We start from the raw sequence: 13660 nt of genomic DNA, 5'->3' as shown, positions 1-13660 counted from the left end.
TATTCCCTTTAACCTATTTTTAACAACCTGAAGTAAGAAAGTGAAATATAGATGACAAGGAGAAGATATGAAGAGCATCATTAAAGCTTTCACAATCTAATTGATCTACAACATTAGGGAACTTCACTGCATGCCAGGCGCTGAACCCTTTTAAGACAGGTTGAGTCATTTAAAAAGGTATGAGGAAAATTCATTATTGTTTATATTTCCCAACTCTAATGATGTAGATGTTTTCCTATATAGTATGTCACCACTACACCCACTGTCCTCATTATAATTCATAAAGCAAGAGTTGTGCAATGATATCTGTTTTTCTCATCATTATGGTCTGGTGTTGATTTTCATCCAAATATGAAATGCATATAGAAAAACAAGAGTAATGAGGATGGGTTAAAAGTGAAAATAGTATTCGAATTAAAAGTTATTCCCTTTGGACTCCCCCCCCCCTCCCCTCCACAAAAAGAAAAAGAAAATCTGACTTGAGCAATGACTATAGATTGAATGTATTAGGAGGCTGGAGATATGGATATGTGGTTACAATGTGGCCCTGGCGGTGTCAGCACCCCAAGGGCATAAATGAAATGAATGTCTGCACCCTTGCAAAATAAAGTAAAAACATTGAAATGCTAATATTATAGCCTGACAAATGTTGGTTTTCCAAGGCTGAAACAATATAATAAAGCAATTTGAAATATTAAAAATCTAATAACAAAATATCAGCTGTTTCACATTTCAAACTTAAACCAATAGCATCAAACATTCCTGATAATAACCTTTGATTATGAGGTTAGAGAGATGTTGCCAAGCTGTGTAATGAGCAGTATATTGTACAATATAAAAATAAACGTGTCAGTTTCTTGCTATATATCGACCGAATATATACTTACAATATTAATATATGTTTCCAATTGATCTGATGCTTTATAATGAGGCCTTGGCATGCAGTCAATGCCTCAGGAGCTGCAGTTGTTGAAGGCTAATAAAATAACATCATTTTATGTTTGCCCAAATCACAATGACGAGACGCGCACATTTTGTTACCATATCAGAATTTGTAAACTGTTTAGCTGAGGAGAAGAAAGAGACAGATTCTGACACATCTCCTTTCATTATCACTTATTATAGGCAGTATAATTAAATATAAGGCATCTGGTGTGTAAGTAATGCATTGCATCACATAGAAATGCTATTGTCATCACCATCTGACTCACATAAAGCTTGTATTGTTATCCATAATATACAAATCAAGCAGGTATTTTATACAAATATTTTGGTGTAACGATAGGCCATCTGCTATCTTGAAAAGACTATATTCAATATGTCTGCAGAAGGAAAAACGTAACATTCCTTTCTTGTGTTATAGTAGCCTTCTACATGGCAAGTGTTTTTCTACCACAAATGAAAATATGCTCACAGATTGAGACCACAACCAAGTCCTAAACATTGAATAAGAATTGTTACCATCAAATCAGAGAAACAGGGCTCAACGAAGTTTAGACTAAAGCATTAAAATCAATAATGGAGGTTAATTTCAGATCAGTTGTAGACTTGTAGGCTTATATTAAGGGGTCTTTGACATTGTCTCATGATGATTGTAATCCATGTTACTCTCCTCATGTAATGTTTGTAGGATTGTCCTTATTTTTGTCTTTTACCAGAAAAGGTTTAAACTTGATCATCATCATCATAAATCCATTAGGCTACTTAATTTGTTCCCCTTCATTTGTACTAGTATCATTTAGCCTCATAGCCATGGATGTAAGCTCATAGCCCCTTCAAAACATTAAAGGGATAGTGGAAATCCGCGAATTTTGGGTTTAACTTATGTATTTTTATTAAAAATAAGCATAATAAACAACTTTTTTTAATTTCATGCGCCTAGTTTCATTTTATTTTCAATTTTACTGCGCCCTCTCAATGAAACGAAATACTTCGGGAATCGTCGGGAATCTTCGGGTGATGACGAGAGCATAGGAAGACGGGCACAAACAATGGCGGACATTCAATAGCATTTGCATGTGAATAGCCGAGTATATTGCCATAAATATGATGATTGATTATCAGTAAAAAATTCTACGTGACACAACGACATTGGATTAACCTTGAGATGCGTTTTTATTCCGTTGAACACAACTTTTGATCACAAATCAAAAAAGGTAAGACGTAATTATTGTAATATTTTTGGAACCGGATGTTGTTTACTTTCTCTTTTCTGGCTGATAGCTATAGGAATTCGAGGTCTTACAGTGATGACATTACATGTGTGGAATCTGTGGAGTCTCAGCTTTAAATCGTATATCTTGTTTGTGCAGTTAAGATAGTAATAAGGGCATTTCTACCGTGTGTTGTGTGTAAAAAAGCGTTAGCATTAGTTAGCATTGTTTCGCTCAATGCTAATTCAAAGGCTTGGTATTACGCTTGTGTTTTTTCTAGCTAACAATTGTTCTTATTGTCAGTTAGCGGAGTTTCTTACCTTTAAAAGGGTATGAAACATTAATAGTTTCATAAATGTTAAGAAGCCCTGAGACATGTGAGAGAAAAAAAACGGTGGGAGGGGTCCACTGGGGGGACCTTCGGGATTAACTGGTTAACAATGATTAATATTTGTAAAGGCTACAGGTGATCTTAAGATGCGTGAGCTATGCTTAGGGACCTACCAGTCAAGATTATTTGTGCGTAGGGGTGCATCATCTGGCGCCTGGTCCTGGTCATCCTCGCCATTGCCCATGCCGTGAACCATCACCTCGGGCTCGGGCTCGAACAAATAAGGACGTAATGGTCCATCGTCTGGCTCAATATTGTCACCATCGTCGCTTACTGAACCGGATTCAGATTCAGTTCCTAAAACGACATTGTCGTAGGAAAGCCGAGAGGATGTTTCTGACTCGCTATCATCACTGGATACCTCGTACAATCCTTCTTCTTTGTCTGGTATATTTGCCCTTCCACGTTCATTCTGCATAGACGCCATGGTTTGTTATCGTATCGTCTTCCTAAGTTTTCGTCACTTCCGGTTTGGCTGAGTCGAACATTTCGTTTCTAAAAATTTCGGGGAAGCTGCAATAAAGTGCTTCTAACATGCGTAAGGCAATTATTATATTTTTGTAATCAGGTGTGATTGTTTTGGCACGTAATTATGCTTGTATATAAGTTAAAACGAAACTATTTGAGGTTCCATTTCCACTATCCCTTTAAGATCGTCCGCCATCTTTAAAAACGGAAGGTTGCGTTAAGTTGCTTAGCAACAGCTTAACCACCTGCCAAACTAGGGGGCGTGGCTTCGGAACACAAGCGTGATGCTACGGCTAGTTTACTAAGCTAGCTAACTTCCAAAATCTGATACCATTATAGCTGCCTTTCTTCTCGAAGGTCAAAGTCAAAGTCAAAGGTCAAAGTACTTACAGAAGTTGACGCAAATATGGGAACATTCAGGCCCAAGTGGAGTGCTAATTAATGGAATCAGTGGACATGCTGCCCGATGAAGCTAACGCATCAGCGGCTACTGAAGTTGATGTCGGACAGGTGCTGCTACCTTTCCATAGGCCCCCCCAGACTGCAGCATGGATATGTTATACTTACAGCATCCATCGGTTTATTCAGAACTTTTAAGCCCTCACTTTAAGTATTGGACAATGTCTGGATGGAATAAAAGCCACTTTCAAGACACATTCTGCATTTGTTTCTGCAGTTTTGATACAACATCCAGGAGCGTCAGAAACAGCTGATGGCCTGTGAGAGACCTTACCTGCAAGATCAGAAAACTCCTGACATCCTGAGACGCTTCAACTCCAACACTGGCTGTCTGACTTCAACTAATGGTGAGTGAGCTGTTTTCATTTATTTGTTAAAACTAGCATTGGTTGTAACATTGCGCAGAGGAAGCTGAATCCCTCTGATTTCGGTCAGCATGTTATCCTCAGTGGTGTTGTATTTTGGATGACAGAGTGAGCAGCTCCACTGTGAGAGGACGTGTGTTTTGCTCTCTGATCTGTGTTGCTGCTGGGCTGTGTTCCGTCATTTGGTTTGTAGCTTGGTGAGAGCTCTTGATCATCTTGCCGTTTGGTTATTCCTTCATGTTCAACAGTCTCTAAGCTTTTCTGTAAACCTTGTGGACCTGCTTTTATCCTGTCACTGTTTGTTTAAATCATATTTAATGCAATAATAAGGTTGTGTAACACATAGTTTGTGACAGTGACATCAACTATAACATGTTTGAAATATGTTTGGTTTGATATTTGTGGATAGGATACTATTATTTATAGATCTATACTTCCATGCAAGTTGCACTATATTATGTTATTCATGTTATTTTGTTCTTAAACAATGACCATTATTTATTTATAGAATAAGACTGATAGTCAGCCCAAAAGTTACATCGCATTCTACAGTTGGAGAGTTGTTTATTTAATCCAGTTTTTTTTCCATCAACATTTTATCTGATTAGGTAACAATTTAATGAATAGAAAAACAATATTGTAAATGCAACATAATGCAATAATTGTGTGTTTTCTGTATTATGCATGATTGTTTATCATGCCTATACAACAAAGACACTATTGGGTTGCTTATCATTTTATTTATCTTTGTTAAAGTTACTTATACTGACTAATGCATGTTTTTCAGGCAATGGTGTGTGTGTATGCACCAAGTATTGAACACCTTCATTGTGTAAATCCTGCTGTATTAATTCCCTTGGGAGCTATAATAGGCGCTTTCACACCGGAGTACGTTTCCCAGGAATAGTTCCGATAGTTCCTGGGATTTTGCGTTCACACCAAAAAGATCTTGAACTAGAACTTTTTTTTGCGAACCTTTTCACCCCTTTTTAGTCCCTGCTAGAGAGCAGGGACTTTCCTGGGGAGAAAAAGGTTCCAATTTCTGATTGGCTGGGCGAATTGCAAACCACGCCCTGTAAAACTCTGAAAAGTTTTTGTGAAGCCGCCATTTTATTTGCTCGCATTAGCATTATTAGCATTATTAGCATTAACATTAGCCCAGCGCACCAACAGAGAGAGACTAACTTATGAAAAATAAAACATGGGAGCGGTGGAGTGATGAGGAGGTGTCGCGCTTTGTGCGTTGAAGCTTCCCATTCACTTTGAATGGGGTGACGTCATGCTTTGCCGAACTGCATTGTGGTTCCGTCGCGGCGCTTTGCCTCCGTTGCTCGCTTCGAAAGTTGAGAAAAGTTCAACTTTTCAAGCTTCGACGGAAGCGTCAGCCAATCAAATCATATGCCAGTACAAGCGCTAGCCAATCAAACCGCGTGCTTGTGTCTACGGGGCGGGAGATTGATGTGATTGGTTGTTGGTCGAGCTTCGGACACGCCCACCGGCCAGCTTCAACGCAAGCTGCCGTGTGGATGCTGCGTTACTCGGAAGGCTTCAGTAGAAGCCAGTCCACAACTCTGGGGACTTCCGGCCGGGGACTTCGGGTGGCAGTATATGCCGTGAAATTGTTTGCAGCCTGCCAGTAAACCCAAAGCAGAAGAAGAAGAAGTGACGTCAGCAGCTCCCTCAGGGACTTATTCAGGTGTGAACGCGATTTAATACTGTAGATAGTTCCAGAAAATAAAAGTTCAGAGGAAAAGTTCCAGGAATTATTCCTGGGAAAAGTACTTGGTGTGAAAGCGCCTTTTTGATTTTTAAGCTTCTTTGATGATTTATTCAACTGATATCCCCTCTGTGTTTCAGTGACCCATAACCATTGTATAGCCTCTCTGGATAACTCTTGTATCCCTATCTTTGTACCAGCCAAAAGGGTTTTCCAGCAGGGTGGAGGTGATACGAAATCTGAAACTACTCACAGTTCACAACAAGTGTTCCAAATGTCATCGCTTCCCCCAGGAGACTCTTGGCCACCACTTTATACTTTCCAGCATCATCAGGAGAGCACCTAAGGATTTAGACATTTATGTAACAGAAAAAACTGCAATAAAAGTGTATCTGCGGTGTTACAAATCTGTGCTTGTATTGCACTTGTGGCATACTTAAGTCTGTTGTGATGGCGGTTAAATGAATCCCGCAAAGACAACATAAAGAAAAAAGGATGCAGTGCCTTAAGACCAAATCACAAACTAATTGACTATCTTCATTCTTTGAAATCAGGTTATGGAGCAGACTTACACCAGCATTCAATTCTCAGTTTGACAGCCACGTTTTATCTCATAACACCACCATTTCCTAACCTTACCCATACGTTTCTTGAATTATTAATTTAATCTTAAATTAATTATTTGGAGAGGTCACGCAAGCCACACATGCCTCGTCTTACTCACCCATGCTTCATACTCATTCTACAGCTTTCTGCACAGACATTTTCATCCTTAATTAGCGATTTGAGGCAGTGACCTACCTTCTGATCTCCAGTGAGTTTACACCAAATTTTTGCTGAAGACTGTAGTTCCATGGTTGCTCAGACATCCTCAGTGGCCAACCATCCTTAAACCTGAGGTAGGAAGTTAGAAATAGCTAAGAGAGTGTATTATTTTTGAATATCAAAGGATTAGTTAACAATGGGCTTTGTTAAGATAGTTTCTGATCTTACCAAATGATTAGTTATGGACATCTTTCACTAATCAAATGTGAGTTTGCTGAGTCTATGGCTGAAGTCGAATAATCCATTTAGCTTAGGAACCTTCCTAACGGAGTGAAATGACCCGGAAGTACGTCAGTGGCAGCCATGAAAAGTTCCGTTCGAATTCTCTAGATGATAGGAAAGGAGGTTTCAAACTTCCTTTATAACCTCCTTTAGCTTAGGAACCACTGGACCTCCCTAACCGAAAGGAGAGAAGAAAATGCTGCCCCACAATGCATTGCAGCCGCAGCATTTGCCGTCACACAACATTCGGCCGTTCACGGAAACAACCAGTTATGACCGAGAAACCGAGATATCATGAAAGTTACGGTGCTTATTAAGCTTTTTGAAACGGTAAGTTGCCAAAGTGCTTTGTTTTGAACGTTCATCAGTATTATAATCAAAAAGAGAAATATGAATGTTAGTTTTTACTGAAATGATCAAATAAAGTCAACATTTCACAGTCTTTACTGAGCTGTGAGGTTTGTTCAACTTTTAAAAGATGTTTGAATGGTGATGTACACAGTGATAGATGTTAAGGACTAACGTTTATAATAAATACATTTGTATTGATTTTAAGATCGTTTCATAGTTCATACAATCATACGTATTGGGATCATTTGTATTAATGTGGACCGGAGGGAGAGGGTGACGAGCTTTCCTTTTTTTATTTAAATTCCAACTTTGGTCATGAAGAATATGTTTCTCTCTTGTCCCCGTTCATAAAGCATAAAACAACAGCATCAGGGCACGGTGCAGAGTCTCTAGATGAGTTTACAGGAGTCCCTCGTTCTTATTAAACATCCATGTTGTAGTCCGCTATAGAAAACTGTAGTTTCCATAGTTTCCCCACAGCAGCAGACGCACATTCAGGACGTCCGCTGGCGCATCATAAACACATCGGATAGTGAAAGTGCAGTCGGATTCTCTAAAGTACCGCAGTCTCTTCTCCTAAGTCCTTTTGAATTCTCCTATCCACTATCTCTTAACCCCGTGACGTTTCACTCAGAGGTCAAGGAATAGACTATCGGGATAGACGTTAGGAGCTGATTTTTGGACTATTCGACTGCAACCTATAACAGCCAGAGGGGCCCTTTGATCTCTAATTCTGTCTTGTGTGGGGCAGCCTTTTGCAGCTCATTGGGCTTGATAGGTCCCATATGGGATGGTTAAGCCCACGAGCGTCAGGTTATCCACATCTCAGCTTAGATTCATGAATACTTGGCAGGCACGCTCAGTCTATTCATCAACTAGTCTCATAGCAGCTCGAGTATCAAGTTCGACAGTTTGGCTCGTTGCCTGAATTAACACTGGTGATTTCATATTAATGCAGAGGGTGATATTCAGGGTTCAGAATTGCAGTGTCATGACTTTGAATTATGCAAGCAACTCATAGACTTTGAGTTTTACACTTTATATTGATAACTTGCAGGTGTTTAACCTAAGCTTTTCCATCAATAGTCAAAAACCCAAATATATTACATTTGCAATGATATCAAGCAACACCAAATGGTTACAATGAAGAAGTGACTGGTTATCTATTGAATTAGTTGTAATTATTTTTTAGTTGATTTACTGATCTAATACAACGTTAAAGTAAGAAGTCCTATACATTTTTTATAGTTGTTCCCTGAAAGCTATTACTTTCGGCCATGTCACTTTTTCCGCTCTAACCGTATCTAACCAAGTGTGAAACTAAATTATAATGACACCAGTTCGCATTACGCCCCGAGCAGTAGCCTTTAATATAAACTGCTTGGAAAGGAAATCACCATAGGCCAACATAATATAGTCCAGTACAGCAGCAGAGACAGAAGTTCTTACCAGGTGACCTTTGGGGGCGGGCAGCCCTGGACGATACAGGACAGGGTGACGGTCATGCCCTCCCACACAGTGTGGGCCCTCAGGGGGACCGCAAAGTCTGGGGCCCTCTGACTCAGACGCTCCAGGTACCTCAAGTGGGCAGACGCCTTGTTTTGTGCCTGGAGCCCAGATAGAATCAGAAGGAAAAAAAATAGAAGATTTTGCAGATGAGAGAAACCTAATGTGCTGCTACTCTAAAGTAAACTTTATTTTCCAAAGCCAGCATTAAAATGCCTAGCAACTTATTAAAATGGACTGAGAAAAACATTAACCTACAAAGTAACTTTTTGCATAATGTGAAGCTGGAGAAAAAAGAACTATTGAAGTGAAAATTGCATATATTTATCAACCGACCACTAACCAAATATTATATTGTTTATCTGTGATACATCAAAGTTGAATAAACTAGGTCACTACTAGATTCAACCACTCTCCACTCTGTAGCCTGTCTTAAAGAAATGGAGACTGTTTGTATGTTCATAGGCAAAGTCTAAATACATATTCCTCTTTTAGTAATAGGAAATGAAACTTGAACCATGTTAATTTAAGCATATTCTTCCTCATTAGTTTACAACACATTTTAGATCACGTGGGACAAATCAGACTCAAGAATCAGACTGAACCAATGTTAATAAACTCAGCTAATACTCTTCTCCACTGCAGTGAAACCAAACAATGCTTATTAATTGAGCAGGTTTAATAACATGATGAATAGGTAATATTGTGTTGACAAAGCTAAGTACAAAGCAGTCCTTGTTACAGGTTATTCCTGAGACCAACACTCGACTTTTACCTGCTTGCGAAGTGCCATGGTGTCAACGCGTTTGCGTAACACTCGCTGGTTCCTGATCACATCCAGCTCCACCTTCTCAGCCTCGTTCCCAAACATGGTCCACTCATCTCTCCGATACCCCTTATTAGCAGCCAGAGTTTCCTTCAGGATTTCCCTGGTGGAACACGGGACGATATATATATACTCAGGACTATTTATTTTCTGTTTAGTGCAAGCAGAACTCATAGATTGTTCCAGACTTGATGCTAACACAACAAAATTCAAACTACAAATTCACATTTGGTGGACATTTTTATTTTCAGGTGCACAACATGTTACACCACATCTTGACGTGAAGTAATTAGCTTCAGTTAAAAATAAGGCTGTCCAAATAATTCAGACCTCCATTAGACGAGGTGACAAGAGTGGAGACAGCAATTCAGACAAATTATTGAACAAGGTTTTAAAAGAACCTGGATCGACCACTGAGAAAAACAAAACAGCAATTTAACATTGATTTATTTTGTCATGGAAACCTTTTTTTCCCGTCTCAGTCCATTTGCAGACAAATGCTAGTTTTATGATATTTGGCAGTCTGTATTAGAAGGCTCAGTGATGAGGAGGGGGGTTGTTTGCTGCTCCATTTAAGCCTACGTGTCATTTCACATGAGCACCATCCTGACACACGTCTCAAAGTTGGAAAGTTAGAGTGGAATATGAAGCCCTGCTGCCACTGCTGATTCACATCACTGTGAAGAGGCGTGCGACTGGTACTCTAAAAGTGATGTGTGCCTCTCCAGGATTCCCTCAGATGTGGACAGTTAACATTTCTGCTGTGTCGCCACATGTGTCACATCCTTGACATTCTCTTTCATCAAGTTGGTGACATGATGTGACGGCCCCTAGGCCTGAGACTCAGGTCCCTGGTTAGCCACTCCCCCAAATCAGGAGAGATTGCTGACACCTGATTTGGGTTGACTGCTCAGCTACAAGTATGGGTGCCTGAGCAGTCAGTCTCTCTCTCCTCTTGGGTTGCTTGGCTCTACTGGACCTTGGGTGGTTTGTTCTGTCTTTATATACTGATGCATGTTCACACACCCACACACTACACACATTACTGATTAACTGACTTCATAGTTAATTTAGTTTCTTTTAATAAATGCACTTCAATTGGATGAATCATGTGTGGTCTCCTTCCTTTGTCCGTCCTTGAGCCAGGGCGTGACACATGATGATAGTCTATTCACGCAGTAGAAACTAAGGTAGTCATCCTTTGCATTGATAGCAAGGTGGCATTTGTCATAACTCTGGACTGTGGTTTAAGGCGTGATTTTTATTTGAATGGGATTGTTAGGCAAAACAGCTCTACTGCTGTTGAAGCTGTGCTCTGAGCTGAATGAGAAGGCTGTCAAACAGAAGCAGAAGGCCCTCTGGTAGTCTATAATATATACACATGTGTGTTGTACTACTTTTAAATCTAGGCTGAAGACTTTTTTTAATGTTTCTTTTATTATCTTTTACTGTTTTTAAATGCCTTTGTCTGAATGTCTTTCATTTTTGTAAAGTACCTTGAATTGCCTTGTGTTGAAAGGTGCTATACAGTATAAATAAACTTGCCTTGTATGTTGTAGCTGTGAATATATATCCACATGTACATGGCATCGCACATTCTCTGGTGTACACGCAACAGTTTATCCATATGCATGAAGTGTATGCGCACTCAACACACACAATTATGAATTTGGTCTGCCTTTTTAAATGCAACGTTTTAATACTCCTTGCTCTCTCTTTGCCTGAGGGGTGCGTATCCCAAAGCATCTTTTGGTTGACATTCCCCAGGGCTTAATTATTTGAACATGTACTTCACACACACATTGCCACAACAAACGGAGAGAGAGAATCTTAAATATTCACACGCTCTGAGCTTCGAGGGCCACTAAAGCATGAATGGCCCTACAAATGCTTGCAGTAATTCAACGGTGCACAAAGGGCATGAATAAATATGCAAATTAATATGTGCATGCATGCTTAGATGCATATGCAGACAAGTGCTAACCCACACACACTCACACTCTCGGGGGCTCAGAAACATGATTTTGACTTTTTCTGCCACGGGCTCATTTAGTAAAGTGTGTGCCTGTCAGTATTTTTAATCTCTGTGGGCTCAGAGATTTTAAGTCTTGGGGGAATGAACTGCTGGAACACATCAAGTCAGTGGGTATGAGAGGGTTTTATGGTTTAATTATTGCTCCAAATGGAAATTGTAATATTGCGTATTGGTGCGAACAACAGCAAAAAATCTCCTGCCAAGACAAAATAGGCACGCATGAGTCAGCTGCTTAATTTACATGTTACCCCCTTACCTCAAGGAGATGATAGAAGAGAAACCATTATGTGAGTCATATAGTAATGTGCGATTGGAGCCCCACTTGCCAACACAGAAAGATCTAGCGCATTCATTTCCACACAAATCAAAACAAAATGTCATGCTCCACCATCTTCCAACACTCAGGCCTTTCCAGTGTGCCAATCCACGAGAGCTTCTTCCTTCCGTCTTTCCGCTCTTATCCTGGGAGGAGTCAATCATGTCGAGCATTACTACATCTCCAGCCTCCGGTCTAAAATATCCATCCACACAATGTTTGTCTCTGAGTGGGATAAGATTTGTGAAGAATTGATGGAGAAATTGCACTTCAGAGGTAATCGTCCTTGTTGTAGTTAAAGAGGTATGACCAATCTGAAGGTGACACAAGTGGAATGATGAGATGGAGGGTTGTGGTGTTGGCATGGAAGATGGCACCTAATAAGATGCAGAATTGGCAGGTCCACTTCGCCACAGCTGTGGCTCATCACTGTCAGATGTGTTTTTGTCTTTCAAGAGGATTGCTCCCTCAATAACTTCCTGCCTTCTCCCTCCTTGGCAACTTCTTCTCCTTTAATACATTGTGACCTCTGTCTGGCCCTCTATTTACTCTTGCCAGCCAAAGAATAATTTTAAGGCTTCAAGAAAAATATATCTATTTTTCTTTAGCGTAGATGACACAGTCTACATCAGAGATGTCAAATCTCTTTTGAGAGTTGAATCTATTTCCGAACGGATTAGAGAACAGGAAAGAGGCTACCATTAAGCCCCCAAATGTCAAGGTGCTGCTGAGTCCCAACACCGATAGACTACGTGACCCGGACAGGACAAGGTGCTCCTAGAAAAAGGATTGTGTCACAGGAGGCAAAAATCCCCTCATTTCCTGTTCTCAGTGACCTAAACCTCACTTTTCTGGGACTTATTTTTAGATATATGAAATCCCCCCCATGACAACTGAGCGGTAATCCTGTCCTCACAACATGACCATAAGAAACCCTAAAAAATTAAAGATGGCTAATGCGAGTTGTCAACAAAATCCTCTCAGATTCTGGTTCACTAATAAGTTAAAGACTTTCTGTAGTTGGCAGCAAATTTAAGTCCAGCTACGAGCCACATGCAGATTTGGTTGGTTCATTTTTCAGCTGGCCTGTTACCTCTGTGGGTAAAAACATCTGATTTATATTTCCAATATATTATTTATTATTATTTTGAGAGTTCAATCGAGTTGACTGTTTTAGCAATTTAATCCTGGGGCTGCATCTTACATATATGTCATTAGTGAACTACTTTCTTGATAATTTTTTTTATACAAGTGGTCTGTTAAAAAAATGTTTAAGTAAAACTACAGTCAATAATGTCTTCAAACTACCTTTTTCATTCACTGGCCAACACAAACAAAAACAAAGATATTCTATTTATCCATGCATAATAATCTTTTATTTAATCGGATGTGTGGCTCTTTTCTCTTTTCCATTAAAGACAATACAAAAGCTCCCCCAGTAGGACTCAATGGTTATGGCTTATTGGCTTCAAGACACCCGTGAGACAGCGAATGATAGGAGACGTCCCCAGCTGGCCTTTTACAGGCGGGGATGAGTGAAGAAATGCTTCTGATTTCAACTGTTTATCAAGACTCTCTGAAGGCAAAGGAACGCATGTGCTGTCAATGGCTTGCAGGGCAAAGCACCAGTGAAATCTGACCCACTCCACTTTCTCAAGTAAAGTGGAGAGAGAGGATGTGATGTTGACTACTGATGGAGAGGCAGAGTTATACTACACATTATCCAGGAAGGAAGTCCTCTTGAGAAAAGTGGAGCCATGCTTAAAGTCCTTTATGTTCAGCATAACAAAATGAGACTCATCCGCAGTTGTCGCCCATTGTGCGCCCACAACAGATTACAAACTAAAATGAGGAATAAAATGAATGTGCCCAGAATGAGAGACGCAGATGGTGGCCATTAGATGTAGCTGCAACTTATATTTATTATTTACTTTCAATCAATCTGCGGCTGCCGTAATATGCCTCATGCATTGATTTGGCTATTAGACGTTTAAAAAAAGCATCCCAGTTGTATTTATTAAATACT

At 39.9% G+C, this 13660-nt stretch overlaps 1 protein-coding gene across 2 annotated transcripts in view; it reads right to left on the bottom strand.

Moving 5' to 3' along the window:
• The window catches only part of myom3 (myomesin 3), a 76552-nt gene that overhangs the window by 55153 nt on the left and 7739 nt on the right, over positions 1-13660 (bottom strand). The window contains exons 4-7 of one of the 2 annotated variants that reach the window (XM_034233246.1): positions 9233-9386; positions 8401-8558; positions 6355-6447; positions 5807-5895 (exon numbers count right to left, since the gene is read on the bottom strand). In XM_034233246.1, coding sequence (XP_034089137.1) covers positions 5807-5895; positions 6355-6447; positions 8401-8558; positions 9233-9386 — 494 coding nt within the window. Of the gene's footprint in view, positions 1-2657; positions 2682-5806; positions 5896-6354; positions 6448-8400; positions 8559-9232; positions 9387-13660 lie in introns of those variants that run through there. The other variant, XM_034233242.1, reaches the window with a different exon arrangement.

The sequence above is a fragment of the Gymnodraco acuticeps genome, unplaced genomic scaffold (genome assembly GCF_902827175.1).
Source record: "Gymnodraco acuticeps unplaced genomic scaffold, fGymAcu1.1, whole genome shotgun sequence".
Classification (NCBI taxonomy): Eukaryota; Metazoa; Chordata; class Actinopteri; order Perciformes; family Bathydraconidae; genus Gymnodraco; species Gymnodraco acuticeps.
The sequence above is the reverse complement of the archived record's forward strand: the minus strand, read 5'-3'. Positions and strand labels throughout refer to the sequence as shown.